The sequence below is a fragment of the Aricia agestis genome, chromosome 13 (genome assembly GCF_905147365.1).
Source record: "Aricia agestis chromosome 13, ilAriAges1.1, whole genome shotgun sequence".
In the NCBI taxonomy this organism is placed as follows: Eukaryota; Metazoa; Arthropoda; class Insecta; order Lepidoptera; family Lycaenidae; genus Aricia; species Aricia agestis.
In genome coordinates this window covers 4,743,652-4,762,315 of record NC_056418.1, presented here as the reverse complement: position 1 = coordinate 4,762,315, position 18,664 = coordinate 4,743,652, and the positions used below count along the sequence as shown (strand labels likewise).

Here is an 18,664-nt window from a genome sequence, read left to right as displayed (position 1 = left end):
AACATTAAAATTTACATCGTTTTTGGAACATTACATCATTTGATACGAAATACAAGGAAATAAACACAAAATGTCCCAATCTTATCTCTTTTTAATAGATTATATTTATGTTAAGTCTTAATCTAAATATCATATTAAATATTAAGTATCATTAGTCTCTAAAGATTGAAACATTTCATATAATATTATGATGACTGGTTATAAAAGCATATTATTTTGTAAGAGATTTATTATCATCTGTGTAGTATGACAAAAAAGCAATTATATTTCTTTGCTTCATTCTTCGATATAATTAACAAGGATTGGGGGAAACAACTGCAAGTTAATTACTGCAATTATTTAATTAACCGGCATGTACTGCGACTCAATAAGAACAGTGTGTTTGGACCGCGAGTCCTTATATACAATCTATATGCATCGGAATTGACTGCGAGTCTCTGACGATGTTTTACCTGTTCTATAAATAGAACTATATGTTTGCCCGATCGGGGGAAATAACTGCAAGTTCATTTTTTTTATTAAATAAGGGGGCAAACGAGCAAACGGGTCACCTGATGGTAAGCAACTACCGTCGCCCATGGATACTCGCAACATCAGAAGATTACTGCAATAACTTACTTATTATATTAAGTTATTTTATAAACCGCCATACATTATCCAGAAATTTGTATATCGCGCAGGAAGCGTACATTTTCCAGGATAAAAAGTCTCCTATGCCCTTTCCCAGAGCCCAAAGCATCTCTTTAATTTATTGTACTGTGTTTGGGCGGGAAGAGTTAACAGATAGACACACTTTCTCATTTATAATATTAGTATGGAACATAATATGTTCATATAATATGTTTATAATATACTATACTCACATGATATAATATTAGTATGATATGCATTTCCTTATTTTGCGTTTCCCTAAATAGAAAATTATATAGCACTCGTAATAAATTAGCAAAGAAAATACAAGCCAAGCGCGCTGTTTTCCATTATCAATAGCGAGTCTCCGACAAATCATCAGACGACAATTCTCAATAAATTATGTCCCATTATAAATGGCCACGAGTACAGAGTTGAAAGTTGATATCCCAGCAGGCAGCTAGGCAGTTTCTTATGTCTAAATACTTAGAATCTATCGCTAATACATTTTAAACTTTATCGTTTAATTGATAGAATTGTTATTTGAATGTAACAGTCGGCGTTTAAGAAGTTTTTTTTTTAATTAATCTTAATATATTTTCATGTATTTTAAATATGATATCGTATTATTTATACCAGTGTAAAATTTTAAACCAAGTCTAAAAATCTGCTTTATATCATAATATTATTAACCTTCACTGTCCATACCTCCAAATTCTAATACACCCTGTATTGGGTGTTATTAATCCTCTCCTCCTTATATCCTCTTATAATTATAATAACTTCGACAGCAAGGTCAGAAACCAAAACTACATTACATATAAAGCATCGCGAGCGCCATATCACTTAGCGACGCGTTATGTCAAATTAAATACATTTTCAACTTCACTATCAAAATTATTGTTTATAAGTTGTCAAAATATAATAATCTTACTCCCCACACCGGTTTCGGTGACGGTGACCAGTTTCAATGAAACCAGGCCTGTTACGCAGGAGTAATTTTATAGTGCCCAAGTGTGTGCGCACTGCGCAGTACACAAGAGCACTCTCTAATCTCTATTCCGTTCACGCTCATAATCCAGTGGGACGGAAGACCGACACGACTGGCGAGAGATCAGGCGCAGGACCGACTTTTTACATGCCCATCCGACGCATGGATCATCTTACTTGTCAGACAATCGGGTGATCGGCCTGCATCGTCCTAACCAAACTTGGAAATAATATGTTTCCAAGGCGGGAATCGAACCCACGACCTCCGAGTCAGGAGGCGTTGTCAAAATACCCAGGGCCTGTAGACAAGTGGCAAAGCGCTAACGCTAACGCTAACGCAAGCGCTACAAAATGTATGCGATTTGACATAAGTCATCGCTTCGCTAGCGAATACTAATGTCAAATCCATACATTTTGTAGCGCCAGCGTTAGCGTTAGCGTAAGCGTTTTGCCACTTGTCTACGGGGGCAGGTCATAATCACAAAGCGTTTTCGAAACGTAGAGAAATCGAAGGCTTTAAAAGAATAGCCAATTGAATCTGTTAATCTGCCAATACACATTACAATACATGAGATTGCACAATAAAACAAAGTTGCAACAAAATCTGTGAGTGAAACAGCTGAATTAAAAGCAATCCTATTACGCACTGTTTAAGATTTAATTCGCATTAGCCGGGGTGTATTTTCACCACCTGTCTTGTCTGACCCACGGGTTCGCTCTTTGTTATAAGGTCACTCAAGTAATGGCTATTGTCTAATGTCTTAGATATAAATCAATTGTGTACTGAATGCCAATGGGTTTCCTTGAAATTTGAGCTCGGAATTCGATTCCAGAATCTAAATTTAATTTTATTACAGTAATTTCTTAGTCAAGAATATGACTTTTGACGTGAATAGGATAATAGATGTAACTGTGAATGTAGAATGCCTAATGCAAAGTACTCACATACGGTTTTGCTCGATAGTTTTACTCCGAATCGAAGGAAATGACATATTGGACATATATAATTCCATCGAGCCGGCTCGAAGCGAGCCTTCGAGCTGTCAGTTTTGCGGTCCACGCGGTGGTTATTGCTCGATTTGGAGTAAAACTATCGAGCAAAACCGTATGTGAGTACTTAGCATAAGATAGTACGCATTGTAAATAACGGGCTGCACTTTGGGAGTTTCAACAGAAGTGGAAACGTAACAGTGGAGAGGGCATACTTTTACACCGCAGAATAGAAAGACAGGATGTTACTTCCTTTACTACACCGTGCCACCAGTAGTTTCTCTTCGTCTTACGATTTTTGATCATGTCACTCATACTGACGCGAGTAGGATATATTTACATCATCCCAAAATAGGGCATAATGCTGTTTTCTAATATAATTTAATACCACATGCTTACCTCAAAAATTCAAAATTATTTAACAGATCTGTAACACAACAAAAATACTCTTTAATAATCCAATTTCGAAAATTATACTTCGTGAAATCATTCCATAAAGAAATGCAAATACATCATGTTTGATAAAAACTTGCCGACAAATTAGCCACCTCCTTTTGGTGGTCGGTTAAAAACTAAGCCTTTTATGGGACTGAAACCTGTATGGGACACGATACCAAAGAAAAACTGGTTCAATGATGAGCTTTTTATTGAGCATAAAGATTTACATACCTACATTATACTAGTTTTTATTATTCGGAGTATTATACAAAATATTTATAGCTTTACAAAAACACTAATAACTTAATAATACGCGGTTTCTCGGAGTTGAATCTAGCTTTATTTTTGTGACAAAACCCCTACACACTAAATTTTAAATACATATACGTAACTGCTGTCAAGGAAGCGGTTATATATCATAAACAAAATGATACCCGCAACTCCGTTGCGCCAAAATTCGTTCGCATCGCAGTGGAGCCGTACATTTTTTCAGAACGAAAAATAAATGATGTGTAATTAATCATAATAATTATAATTATTTATTATTATTGACGACCTCTGTGGCTCAGTGGTGAGCGCGTCGGTAGCTCAAGCCGGGGGTCGCGGGTTCGAATCCCGCCGACGGAACAAAAAGTTTTCAATGTTCCCGGGTCTGGATGTGTATTAAATATGTGTATGATATAATAAAAATCTTAAATATATGTATAGTATAAAAGTATTAAATATATTTCCGTTGTCTGGTACCTGTAACACAAGTCCTTTAGGTACTTAGCACGGGGCCAGACTGACGTGGTGTGAAGCGTCCATAGATATTATTATTAATTAAATTTTTACGGAAATTTAGTATGGACATACCTTGAGTGTCAACTCAAGATATGTCCATACTAAATTTCATAAAAATCCGTTAGTGTTTTAGGCTTGAAGAGGTAACTCGCTCACACACTTTCGCATTTATCATATTAGTATGGTTTATACTGTCGTGTATAAAGTTTTTGATAAATATATAGCGTTTTTTGCAAACATGCATGGTGTCACTTACACAAAAACAAAAGTCTATATTTTGGGCAGTCAAGTGTAATTTTGACTTAGGACTTGGGATCAGCGAGACGGAATCGTTTTTAGAACATGTTAGTATCAAATTAGTGAGTGAATTTGACAGGATACATACATGTGTAACAGAAGCTTTTTAAAATGGCGACGACGTGTGGTGAAAAAATGTTTATTTTTTTCATTTTTAAATAATTTTAAAACAAAGCAAAGTTGCGACTGCCACAGTACGGCAAACAATATAACTTGCAGACACCGTTATTAGCTATGTCCACACTGTGCACTTTCATCTTCAATTTTCGACGTCAACTTTCATATTGGCGCATTCAATAATTGAATGCGTCAAGGAACGCAACGTCACTTCACGTCGTCGTCGACGACGTCACATCACTTTTGAAGTTTTGAATACGGTCAAAGGGCATGCGTCGCGGGCATGCCTCACGTTCGCTGTTGACTGCGCTATAACGCATGCCTTTGACGAACTGAAAAAGGCACAGTGTGGACAAAGCTATTCAGCCATTATCATCAATTCCATACTAATATCCATGCGGAAATGTCAATCTGTTACCTCTTCAAGCCTAATGCCGCCGGCCGAACTGATTTTGATTAAATTTAATATGGATATAGTAATTTGGATCCATTTAAATATAGAAAAAGAAATATACCATGGATCATTACAGTACAGTTTTATAGCATAAAAAAACCTCTGGTAGTTAAAAATTTGCTACATTTTTCTCAACATTTTTATGTAGTTAAGAATGTAAAGTCAACGGATTTTTTCAATTAACCTAACCAAAAATGTTAATACATTTTACGGCACAGAGTGATGGATCAAACAGGTGAAGATGTGGTGTTCGCGGTAGATTTATCTCAGGCATGTGCTATAAATTACTAAAGGTCAGAGGCGAGGGAACTTCCAAGGCCGAACAGCGCAGGCAAACAGTACGCTAGGTTTCTACTTTCTCAAGATATGCCTGATAGCCAATTATAATTTAATGCCTTGTTAAAGCAAATAGGAAACGTTTTGAAATATGTTTAAATTATTATAAATCGTGTCTTTATGAGAAACCGTTATTTGCCTATTTATATAAATACTAGCTGTCCCGGCAAACGTTTCTTTGCCAAATAAAGTATTTTGCCCATATTATTTTATTGTAGTGACTAAATAAGTATGTCACCATGGCATTGTCCATCGCTATCCCGTCGCACAAACAATGGTCGCCGTCAGTCTCGAGTTGTAATAATTTACTATTATTTATTCAACAAATGCACTTATCAATATAAAAAGTACCCAGTAGCCGATTCTCTGACCCACTGAATATGAATATTTGGTTAAAATCAGTAAAGCCGTTTCGGAGGAGTACGCGGCCTAACATTGTGACACGAGAATTTTATTTATATATTAGATTATCTTTACAGCACGGATATTAATTTATACTTAGATTGTATTATTTTCATATTTTTTTTTAATTGAGATTAATTTCATTTCTTACCCACCATTAAAAAATTGCACAACGCTGCTGAGGAAGTTTTTAATTCGAAATTCTTCATATTGGCCAAATTTTGGCCATAATTTTTGCCTCGATATACATGTTGTACCATCTATTACAGTCTATTGTGATACTGTTTTTATTATACTGTATTAATCTAGTAAGAACTAAGAAGTGAAAGGACTTATCGAAGGCAAGTCAGAATAACAAGTTCATAATAATATATTGATGGACTTAACTATAGCTTAATATAATTTGATAATTATTATATAATTTAATTTTACTACAATCTCTACTATATACAAATATACACAAATATAACCACAAGAGTACATCACGAATAACCCAAGTGCGACAGTAATATCTTTTATTAAATAATAATTATACGTCCTAGGAGCATGAATCGTACGATCAATAATAATTTCAAAAGCTTTCTCTAAATTAAAAGCTAGGTCTAGGTAACAGTTAAGTTTAAAAGCTCCAATCGTAAGCTACAGTTAGGTGTAAAAGCGTACTTGAAAACTCTATACTTATTTTAAAACTGTATGCGCGTTGAAGTCTTTAATAGGTAGTAGCGGAATGTACCATATCTCTTGCCATTTATGGGTACATTTAAATAGAAAAGTAAAAAAAATCGTGTGATATGCATTTTAATAAATTTTTACCTAAACTTACTATGAGAGAAGTTGATTCCTAGGCAGATGGGGGACCTACGTAGTTTGGTCGCGTTACGTCAAACCCAGCCGACAGATCACAATAATTAACATTAAAGTAAGACGTTGGTCTGTCAACTGCCTAGGAATTAATTTTCTCGATGGTGCTTGCATTCCTGGAGTGCCGGCAGAAGTTAAAATGAAACAACAGGCGCAGTCATAAATTTCCGTCACGCGGTAGAAAAAGGGGGTATTAATCCTCTTTTATGCTGCTCCAACAGTCTATTCTCCCTTTATCTTAACTAATTTTCGATCACGTCACATGTCCTTCATGGTTTTAACACTTTTTACATCCCGAAAGAAGCGCACGACGTCGCTAAAGTTTTCATCTAAAACAACGCATTTTGTTAACATTGTGATTTAACCTCTCTAAAAAAATAAATACATACAAAGCCGATCATAGAACTTCCTCCTTTTTTGGAGTCGGTTAAATACTATACAAGGATATAATATCATGTAATGCCTGCGAAGGTTAGTGGTCGGTGTCACTTACAGTTCTGTTCCAATAACTGTTACCCAATGGAGTTGGGTATCAGCAACATATTGCCCGCAACTTGTGATACATCACGCGGTAACCCTACATTTTTCATGGATTTAAAGTTGAAAACTATAAATCGAGGAAAATATAAAATTTGTCTGGGCTATTGCCGTATCTATTAAAATAGGTCTGGCATACCCAAAGGCTAAAAATTTGACACTCTTAGTAAGAGTTCTGTCTGTTCGTCCATTTGTCACTATATATGGTTGTATCTCACGGTAGCTAGGCCTTCACCCTTTGGACCAAGATAGGGTATATCCATATACCATATCCATTAATGAATAAAAAAGTAATACAAATTTAGACATTCGAATAGAAACCTTCTTAAAATCAGGTAATATTTGGTGCTGCGTTTCAACATACCTTTGAAAAACTACCTTTTTTTCCACCGCAGTCAGCAAACAGCAGAGTTATTGACAATGAGAAATTCCTTAAATGAAAACTTATGGTACTGAGAAAATATGGCGGGTGACAAACGACGAGTTCTCAGGAGATTAACTATCTGACATACGGGAAAGTTCCCCGCACATTCATTGCACTAACGCGTATAAATTACTAGGGATTTTATTCTATTACATTTGCTTAGGAGAGGGAAATTGATGCTTTACTTGCTTAGTAAAGCATCAATTTTCCTGAGTTTAGCGTCGGATAATATGCATTTGCAAATATGCAAATGCATATAATCCGATGTCTAATAGGAATTACACATTGGATTATATGCATTTTATGCTACAGTTCGACAAGGCTTTATTTGAGCGTGGGTGACATTGACGGGAGCGCTGCTGCTAAAGGAGGACTGTCAAACGACGTCTTTCTATGATAGAAGCGTTTAGTTCCTTTTCTCGCCACGTTCAAATAAAGCCTTGTCAAACTGTAATTATGATGTGTCGATAAAATATTTAAAAAAAAAAAACGCCTTTATAAACAGAATATTATTCTGAAGTATGTAGCAGTGAGTGAGCTGATGATAAAGTTTTGTCTCTATGTAGCTTACAAATGGTAAATATTGACCTACCATACCCATTTGGATGCTTTGATGCCACGTTCAGACACGCAGACAGACAAACGCGTCAAACTTATAACATCCCGAGGTTTTCGTAGAGGGTTAAAATATATTATGTGTGAATGAATTTCTGTCGAAGCATACATCTCTAAAACTACATTAAAATCAGATTAATACTTTTAGAGATACTTGGAAAATTAAACACGTTGTCTTGAAACTTTCCTTCGGTTTTTTATCGGTTGAGATGTGATAAACTTCAATGTTTTTAATACGTTTCATATCCTCATAGCTCCACTAGATTTTTATAAAATAAATAATATTCCTAATCCAATATCTCTCCGTAGGGCTGCTGGAAAAGATTTCTATCAGAAATAAGCAGATCCTTTGTGTCGTCTTACTGTGTAAATTATTATTTTGTTAATGTTTCTTGTGCACAATAAATCATTAAATAAATAAATAATTATTTCTTTCTTCAGATCTTTTCTTCTACATCTGAAGTTTCAACCGTCGTGAAAGTACCTATGATTTACTCAAAAAAATGCGACTAAAACCTATTAGAAAATATATTAATTACTTAGATCGATGCATCAAGCCATGAATGGGGCAGCGTGGGCCGCTAAGATAATCTTGATCGTAGTCATTAATATGGGCTGTAGTAGTGGTAATGTACCTATGTTGTAATTTTGCAACTCGTGCTGTACAGGTCTATTAGTTGTCCACGCGGGTCGTGTTACGCGTAACACTATATTTGTGACATATATTCGGTCATAAGTAATAATTTATATTATAATGTTTAATTCAATATAATGTGATAGATTTTAAGGATTAAGACAATTTATAGAGAGGAAAGTTGAATGCAGTTTTTATATATAATAATCAAAACTATGACCTAAATCGGTACGTAAATTATATTTTGCCAAAGGTTTTTCCCGCAGCTCTACATACGTTGACAGAGTATCAGTTATAAACAGTACATTTTCTACCAATAAAAATAGTCTTTGGATCCCGTGGTTTACTCTATCTTATTTCCTTGCCAGATTTCATTAAGAGTCTGAAATAGGGTATCGGTGGCTATGCGATGTGAATAATACAAGTTTTTTTATTGTATAACAACAATCTTATGCATCTAGTGATTGACATTAAATCACACCAGTAATTTTAGCTTTGCCGTAGTCTGGGAATATTTGCTAAAGTAGAAAAATACAGTCTATTTTGCGGAAACAAAAAATAATATAAAACTGCATGGTAACTGGTAAGTAACGGAGATGTGGCCCGCACGAGCCGCGATTGTTCCGTCACAGTTATGTCACAGTCGTGGCCTCTGTCACACCGAGTAGTTAAAGAAGAGGCCACAATGCCACAGTGCGTTGCGGTAGTAACGCAAAAACAAAAAAACGTCACAAAACCTTTAAACACTATGACTGATTGTTATAGCAAAATTGCGACCGGACGACACGTTGTTGGTACATATTGTACGCATGCGTTTATTGCTCCGTCCAGTCAAAGTTAATACAGAAAGAAACAAATATAAAATAAATATATACCAAAAAAACATTATGAAAATGTATTCAGTATGTAAAACGTAGTTCCGACGCACCCTACGTACCGCAACGCAATGGAGCAATGTGGCTTCACTTTAAAACCTAAATAACCCGTTGCTTTTTTACACTGCTCTAGTTTTATTACTTAGGTATTGTTTGTTGATACTTACCTGTAAACCAAAGTGATAAATTCAATTTTATTTAATTAATTTTAGTAGTGTTTGTAAGTAAGGTTGACAAAAAATAATATATTTTTTACATAATTTCAGCCCGGTCCGATTCAGAAAGGCTCTGCTCAGATTTATATTTAATAGATAATAGCTGTCCCGGTGAACTTCGTAGCCCTTTAAAACCTTCCCTGGACTTCTACGAATATTTTAAGACTAAAATCAGCCCAATCCGTTCAGCCGTTTTCGACTTTTAGCGCGACTAACACATTTGAAAATCCATTTTTATATATAAGACTAGCTGTCCCGGTGAACTTCGTGTCACTTTGAAACCTTCCCTGGACTTCTACGAATATTTTAAGACTAAAATCAGCCCAATCCGTTCAGCCGTTTTCAAATTTTTGGGCGACTAACACATTTAAAAATAATTTATTTTTTAAATCCATTTTTATATATAAGAAGATAGATTGCATTTTTTTCTTAAAGAAAAAAAATCCTTCATCTATATTAATATAATCAAAACTGTTAGCGCAATGAAAATAAATCCATGTATCAAGTATATATAACGAATTTTAAAAAGTCGGTCAAAAATATGTGAGCTACGAATCATGCTTGGTCATAATTCATCAATTTCAAACCGCAATGATTTATCAATCATCGCGCTTGTAGTCTCATCTAACAACGTGCTAGTTGACAGTTGTTACTCTACTTAACGACAAGTTTAAACCACTGAACCCATTGAGATAAAAATATAAAAATAATAGTTTATCAAGTTTCATGAAGAGGCAAAGAGATAAAAAATATAAAGATAATATAATATGAGTTTCATCAAGCTGCATAGAGATAAGATATACGAAGAAAATAAATAGACTCACGTTAATGAGTTTCATGACGAGGCATAGAGTAGTTTATCCTTTAAAAATGAACAGTCCCCTTGCGATCAATGTTGCTCGCGAAACAATCACTACATAGAGATTTGTTTAACACGTGGTAACCGTACATTTTGCCAATAACGACAGTTTCAGCAATATGCTTTTGGCTTTCAGCTTCCAGATTTTGACATTACATAAAATAATGGTCATTTTAAAATACTACAATGAGTACTTTTTGTGGGAAATAATTGTGTGTTCGCTATTATACAACTAAATGTAATAATTAAAGTCATAATGAAGATCACACCAGGGCAATTTTGTGCTAAAAACGAGAAAAAAGACAGATTTAGAATACAATACTCGTTTGCCCTCTATTTTTTTTTTAAATGAAATAAGGGGGCAAACGAGCAAACGGGTCACCTGATGGTAAGCAACTTCCGTCGTCCATGGACACACGCAACATCAGAAGAGCTGCAGGTGAAAAACGCACCTTCGCTTCTTCTTCTGATGAAGAAGGAATAGGATTACAGGGTAGGCGCAAGCGCTGTTTCACGCCGGTTTTCTGTGAGCCCATGGTATTTCTCCGGTCGAGCCGGCCCATTCATGCCAAAGCATGGCTCTACCACGTTGAGCCATGCTTCGGCATTAATGGGCCTTACAGTCCACTTATACTAATAGTTTGCAAGCTTTAGACGCCGTACCGTTTTAGACGAAATTTGGTATTTAGAGATAATTTTTTTTTCGTTGGGGAATGCTTTTACGCATCCCCGGGGCCTGGGAGGGACCACCGAGGTATGTGGGACTCCCCGGGGCGGACGGAAGACGCACCCGGGACTACCCACTAAAACCCCAACGGTGTTCCTGCTCCTGAAGGTGGGACTACGGGAAACGCGAGATACACGACCGCAGCCCCACCACCTCTACCTCTTCAGGCTCAACTCGTGGATACACCATTCCACATTACTCCGCGACGATGCGCTGGAACACCTAGTGCATCGTGGCCTACCCGGGACTTGATGTCCAGCAGCCCCATGCCGAAGCCCCGACTCCCCTGCTAAGGCGGGATGTCGTGACCATGTCTGGCCCTTGGTCTCCGCCTCGGCCTTCTCCGAGGATCGAGCGCCTCATTTAGAGATACCTGAGTCCTGGGAAAGAACATAAGATGGTTTATCGCAAAAAAGTACTTGGTTCGGTTGTCTCGCGTTTAACTTATAGCAACGAATTTGAAGAAGAACAAACATTGAGTTATTTATAAATTAAAACAATACTATATAAATCTACATAATCAAACGTTTTTATCATACAAGAAACATCTAAATGTCTACTTTTATATTTATCCCATACAAAACACTTCTGTCATACATATTTTTAAGTTCATTATATGTTCATACCTCCAACATTAGCTGTTATAACGGCACCGCGTTCCGCGTTCCATTCAAAATTGCTTTCAATTTAATCATTACAAGACAAATGATACAGCCCACCTGGGTATAGTCTAATTTAAGTATTCCGACACCATTAGATTAATAGAGAACTAAAAGCTTCGGTAATTGTAGAGCTTATAGAAGTCTAGGCTGTAACCTTTATGGTTAAAATTAAGGTGTAGTATATACACAAGCTTTAAAGTTAAGAAAAAAAGGTGTAGTATAATAGGCTTGATGACTATTTTTTTTTCTTATTGGTAATTGAACGACCCTTAAAAAATAGAAACATCGCTGAAAGAATGACTCTGATAGCTTAAAAATTCACCAAGATATGACAATTCAAACATCTCATAAAATAGACCTGCCAGAAACGCTCCATACAAAGTGCTACGAAAGACTGACGTCACTCTTTCGTAGTTTGTACGCATCGGGAGAGAACTTTGTTCGATAGGTATATTAAATATTGCGTTTATGAAAGTGGTTTCATAGCAAAAGTTGCTTTTAATTGCATAAGTTATCGAATGGTATAACTACAAATATTAAGAAATATAATTGAAAAAAAAATCGACTTGATTATCCAACTTTGAACACGCATAACAAAAAAAATACAAATGCTATCGAGCTGAAATTTTGGGAACACTTATTTTTTACCGTGATTTCTTTATTTTATTAACAAAATTCGCTAATCTTTGACCTTGTCATCATCTCTATTATTATTCAATACAATGAATAAAAACAAGACTTAATCCTTTAATTAACGCAGCAGAAATTTATTTATTTATTTGCTATGAACAGCCAACAAAAGTTACAATCATACATACATAAAATAAACACGGATTAAATATTGAATCACGGTTATTGCACTTTTAATTAGAGGCTATTACATCTTGCTATTAAAATAATTTAAAGTATAAAGATAATTAAAAAAAATGTAAATAATATTAAACTAAATTAACTAAAAAAATCAAATCAAATTTTAATAACCTAAATTCATTGAAATACAGTCATACCAAATTACATTAAATTAAAATATAAAATAATAATACATGTAATACTAATAATATTAATAAGAATAAGATAAAATGAAATTAACCTAAAATAAAGCAAGTTACATTTACCTACACCAAATACATTTAAAATCGAATAAAATAAAATTGCATTAAATATCCTAGGTTAGCGGTCTTCGTCTATTGCCTGACTTTTTTTCCAATATGTTAGACGAAGAAAAGTAGATTGCTATAGCTTTTATTAAGTACTATGTATTATTTCGCATGTAATTATACATTACTACAATATTCACGAATGTGACGTATAACTATACAGTATACAATATACATTATACACGTCGCAGATAATGTAATGACGAGGTCACGAGCTCACGACTGCCAGATTGCCAGACATGATCCATGTACGGCGAATTAATTCCTGGATTTCATTCGTAAATTAAGGGGCATCAGTCGAAAATTGACCACTGCATAGAAAAAATCGGCCAAGTGCGAGTCGGATTCGCGCACGAAGGGTTCTGTACTGTTATAGATCACAAGCAAAAATTGTGTTTTGGTACGAGAGCCCCTCTTATTTTTTATTTTATTTTAATGTTATTCTTAAATATTGAAGTAGACATATAACTAAGGCCTTTGTGAAAATATCAAGTGCCTACCTGTTGCTATTATTGATATCGAGCAAAAAAAGGCCAAAGAAATCACGTTTGTTGTGTGGGAGCCCCCTTTAGTTATGAATTTTATTTTCAGTATTTGTTGTTATAGCGGCAACAGATATACACAATCTGTGAAAATTTCAGAACTCTAGCTATTATAGCGGTCCTTGAGATACAGCCTGGAGACAGACAGACGGACAGACAGACATCGAAGTGTCATAAACAGGGTCCCGTTTTCACCCTTTGGGTACGGAACCCTAAAAGTAGCTTTCTTTTGTCTGTTCCTATATACGCTTACATGCAACCACGCAGAAAAGATCGATACAATGCCTTCTGAAGCCAGAACATCCATACTAATATTATAGATGCGAAAGAGTTTCTTTCTGTCTGGCTGTCTTTCTGTTTCTCTGTTTGTCTGTTACCTCTTCACGCCCAGACCGCTGAACCGATTTTGCTGGATTCATTATCCCGGAAAAAATTACGGTTCCCGGTTACTGAAAAACTAGTTTTGGCGCAACGGATTTGCGGCGTCATTTAGTTGGTAAATAATTCAATCTTATATATTATTATATAAAATTCTCGTGTCATAATGTTAGGCCGCGTACTCCTTTCCGGCGACCATTGTTTGTGCGACGGGATAGCGATGGACGTTGCCATGGTGACATACTTATTTAGTCACTTCAATAAAATAATACGGGTGAAATACTTTATATGGCAAAGAAACGTTTGCCGAGACAGCTAGTTATATAATTGGATGCTGTTAAGCATTGGTGTGTCATCCCACATCGGACTAGTTTTGACTTTTGAGTAATCGGTGTTTTAAGTTTTTTTGGAATAATCTTTATTTTCTGCTTATTTTAAGCAAAAAAATGTTATTGTGCGGTATCTTTTTTTTTGTTGAAATGCGTAGATTATGATTATGAAAAAACATTTTAATTTTACATTCAGTTTTAAGAGAAAACGTATAAAAATGGTTAATGCAATATTGCTATAGGGCTTATTACATAGCATTAATGTCCTTTGTGCTATTTCACATACATAAATGCAAAATTCTGATTTGTTCTTTCAATACAAATTTAAGTGCTTTAATTTTAACAAAATGTTATAAAATTACCTTGTCACGCCCAAACCGCCGAACCGATTTTTCTGAAATTTGGTATGGAGATACTTTGAGTCCCGGGAAAGGACAAAGGGGCCTTTTTATTAAAAAAAATGTACGGTTCCCAGGCATTAAATAAAAATGATCTCAGCTTTTACCGCTACCGGCTACGTGGATTTCGATGATATTTGGTATAAAGATACGTTATGTCTCGGGAAAGGAGATAGGATACTTTACATCCGGGAAAAAGGTACGGTACCCGTATGATAAACAAAAATGATTTGCGCCTAAACCACTGAACCGATTTTTATGAAAATTGGTGTGCACATACTTTGACTCTCGTGAAAGGACATTAAATTAGTGTCTTGAAAAATGTACGGTTACCGTTATAAAATTTCCTATTTTGCGCCTAAACCGCAGAACAGATTTTGATGAAACTTGATATGGAGATACTTTGAGTCCCGGAAAAGGCCATAGGATCCTTTTTGTCTCGGAAAAATGTACGGTTCCCAGGCGTTAAATAAAATGATTTCTGCTTATACCGCTACATGGATTTTGATGATATTTGGTATGCAGATACGTTATGTACCGGAAAAGGACACAGAGTTCCCGCTTCTTCTTCCCTTCCCGCGCTTCCCGCAGAGTGCTCTTATGTATCGCGCACACATTTGGGCACTATAAAATTACTCCTGAGTCCTGCGTAACTGGCCTGGTTTCATTGAAACCAGAGTGCTCTTGTGTATTGCGCATACACTTGGACACTATAAAAATTACTCCTGCGTAACTGGCCTAGTTTTATTGAAACCAGAGTACTCCTGTGTATTGCGCACACACATGGGCACTATAAAATTACTCCTGCGTAACTGGTCTCGTTTCATTGAAACCAGAGTGCTCTTGTGTATTGCGCATACACTTGGGCACTACAAAAATTACTCCTGCGTAACTGGCCTGGTTTCATTGAAACCAGAGTGCTCTTGTGATTGCGCACACACTTGGGCACTATAAAATTATTCCTGCGTAACTGGTCTGGTTTCATTGAACCCAGAGTGCTCTTGTGTATTGAGCACACACTTGGGTACTATGATATTACTCCTGCGTAACTGGCCTGGTTTTGTTGAAACCGGCCACCTGCACCGCCCCGAAATCGGTGTGGGAGTTTTTTTATTTATTATAATTACCAGTTGAAATACTCGTTAGTCTAATCAAATTATTATTCTAATTGCAAACTAAAATAATTAGAATACATTTTATACATAGTATTATTAATCAACTTACGGGTAATTTCAGATGCACAATTACTTCATCAATAAAATTACTAATTACTTTTTGCCCAACTCTGCACGTGATAAACTAATTATTTCTACATTAACTAAATTTAATCAAAATCGGTTCAGCAGCTTAAACGCAAATTAATAAAGTTTATTGCGTGAAAACCGAACATTTTCCATGATAAAAAATATTATCCTATGTCCTTCTCCAAAACCTTACGTAATATCTACATGTACTCAATATCGATATCTTATGCAAAATTAATTTTTGTTGACTGCGCGGGAACCGTACATTTTCCGGGACAAAAAGTATATAATGTAATTTTAATTGATTCAAAGTATCCGCATACAAAATTTTATCAAATCGGTTCAGCGGTTTAAGCGCAAATCATTTTAGAAACATATTACATAAATGCTGTATACAAAACCTCACTAAGAGGAATAAGCATAAACCATTTTTGTACTCTAGAATATGCTACAGTTGGTTTTCAAAAAAATGGATTTCACTGTCGTAAACCTTATGTTATAAAAAACAAAACTGCATTATTAACTCAAAACCCGATTTTATGTGGGATGAAACACCAATGCTTAACAGCAGCCATATAATATAATACTATGTGCCAGTTCAGCAGTACTCAGTACTGCTGAACTGGCACATAGTACCACATACAAAGAGTCCGGAAGACATTCAGGGCCAAGATCATATTCCTGCATCACCTGAGATCTTCTCTAAGGCTGTTTAGTCATTATTAATATCCTATTATTTCTCTACTTATACATTATAATTACGATTTTGACACACTTCGCACCTCTATGATATTATGCCATTTAAATAAAGATAAAAATAATTAGGACTGTAAGGGCCCTCTTCACCACTTCCTGATAAGTGCCGGATAGGCTATCCACCACTTAACGTGACAGATAGAGTATGGAGAATCTGTCAAAAAAATGTATTCTCTCTTTCTCACTTTTTTGGTAAAAAGTGGGCCCCGTGCAAGTTTCTTACGCCGGCTCTTCTCGTCGGGGTAGTTCCCGAACTGGTGTTAAGTCATTATGTAGATATTCTGAAAAGATTTGATTCAAATTTACTCAGAAATAGAACGTTTTTTTAAGGAAGTGGTGAAACATGCCCTAAGACGTACAACGAACCTCGCCGCATAGTTTTAAATGTTAAATCGATTAGCGACAAGCCTATAGTGCTGTCGATTGTTGTGGTGTTAATGAACTATTAACAAAGAGTTTACACTTAATTAACTACAGTTCACGGACGAGAGAACTGCTTCAATACAGTCAACGTTTATTTAACAAAAACTTTAGATTTTTATGTAAAAAATTCAAGCATGTCTATAAAACCTAAATCGTCGTTTTTTGAGGAAATTGCTCTACCTTTTTTATTATTCGTTTATAATATTCAACAAAAAATTTATTCAATAGTGTAATTTTTTGTGGCAGCCTATTTTACTGTCGCTGTAGCGATGAGCGATCTTTGCGATGTCGTATTCAATTCTGTACCTAAAATCTAAGTTCTAAACCGAGTGTTTTATCATAAAAAATAAAGATTCAAAATTCAAATTCTTTCAAATTCTTTATTAAGCATACAATACATATACAATACATATACATATACAATAGTATAAAAGCTAGCTAGCGTACATCACGTCGTCTAATCCCATGCTAAGTAAAAACTTGTGTTATGGCAATCAGACAACAGATGCACGCCGAACAATTTTATCCTAATATATATTATTTACACATTCACACACATTCACACTCACATTGACACAAGACACAAGATTAAATTAAAATATCGTAGTAGTTTAGTAAGTAGAGGCCTTTTGGGTTCACTGTTACTAATTCCATAAGGAGCTTAGCACATTATATCATATTTTGTCGCGTAACTTTTTGCCGCGTACTGTAAAATTCTGGAACGAACTGTCACCAGCAGTATTTCCGGACCAATACGACCTTCAAGAAGAGAGCGTATTCCCTCTTATAAGCAGCATCTGCAGCTCTTCTAATGTTGCGAGTGTCCAATGTCCATGGGCGACGGTAGTTGCTTTCCATCAGGTGACCCTTTTGCTCGTTTGTCCCCTTATTTTATAAAACAACATATACCTAATTCTCCTTCTTCTTGTTTCAGGCTCTGATAACAGCAGTCAACGAGACGAGTGAGGATGACATCCGCGACGCCCTGAGGGCGCAGACGGAGCAGCAGCTCGCCCTCGTGCCCCTAGGGCCCGTGCTCGTCAAGGACACCATCGCCTTCAATACCACTGTCACTACTGATGACACGGTGAGTGTTTGAGGATTCATATTTTGAAAGCATAATAATAAATCAAAATACAGGTGTAACGAAACACAGTGATCTTAAGGGCGTGTATCCTGTATTTATGGTGTGTTTCCCTTATACAGAGTTTACTGTAAAAGTAGCAGCGCTGAAAGGGCAAAATTTTCGTTATTTGTATGGCCAAGCGCGCCAGCATCATGAGTTTGCCCAAACAAAAGTTGAGAAAAAAAGTTACTCTTTCAGTGCTGCTAAATTAACAGACCAGTGAAGTCTCTACAGGGGGATTCATGCACACCCTAAAGTATTATTATCATTTACTATGATCAATCATTTAAATACATAATGATGAGGTTAGTGCGTTAAAAAATACTACGGTTAAGCTAAAGACATCTTAGCTTAACTACTGTTCATTGTTGTTTGTTAAGTGTAGTGTAATACTAAAAAAAATTCCAATAAACATTTTTGTCGCCCTGAAATTGCACATTATTCTGGGATTTAACTATCCTTAGT

General features: G+C 35.7%; 1 protein-coding gene across 3 annotated transcripts in view; it reads left to right on the top strand.

The window, feature by feature from the left end:
* Positions 1–18,664, top strand: part of LOC121733027 (serine/arginine repetitive matrix protein 2) — a 126,071-nt gene that overhangs the window by 92,417 nt on the left and 14,990 nt on the right. For all 3 annotated transcript variants that reach the window (XM_042123108.1, XM_042123106.1, XM_042123107.1), the window contains one exon: positions 18,008–18,160. In XM_042123108.1, coding sequence (XP_041979042.1) covers positions 18,008–18,160 — 153 coding nt within the window. The remainder of the gene's footprint in view (positions 1–18,007; positions 18,161–18,664) is intronic.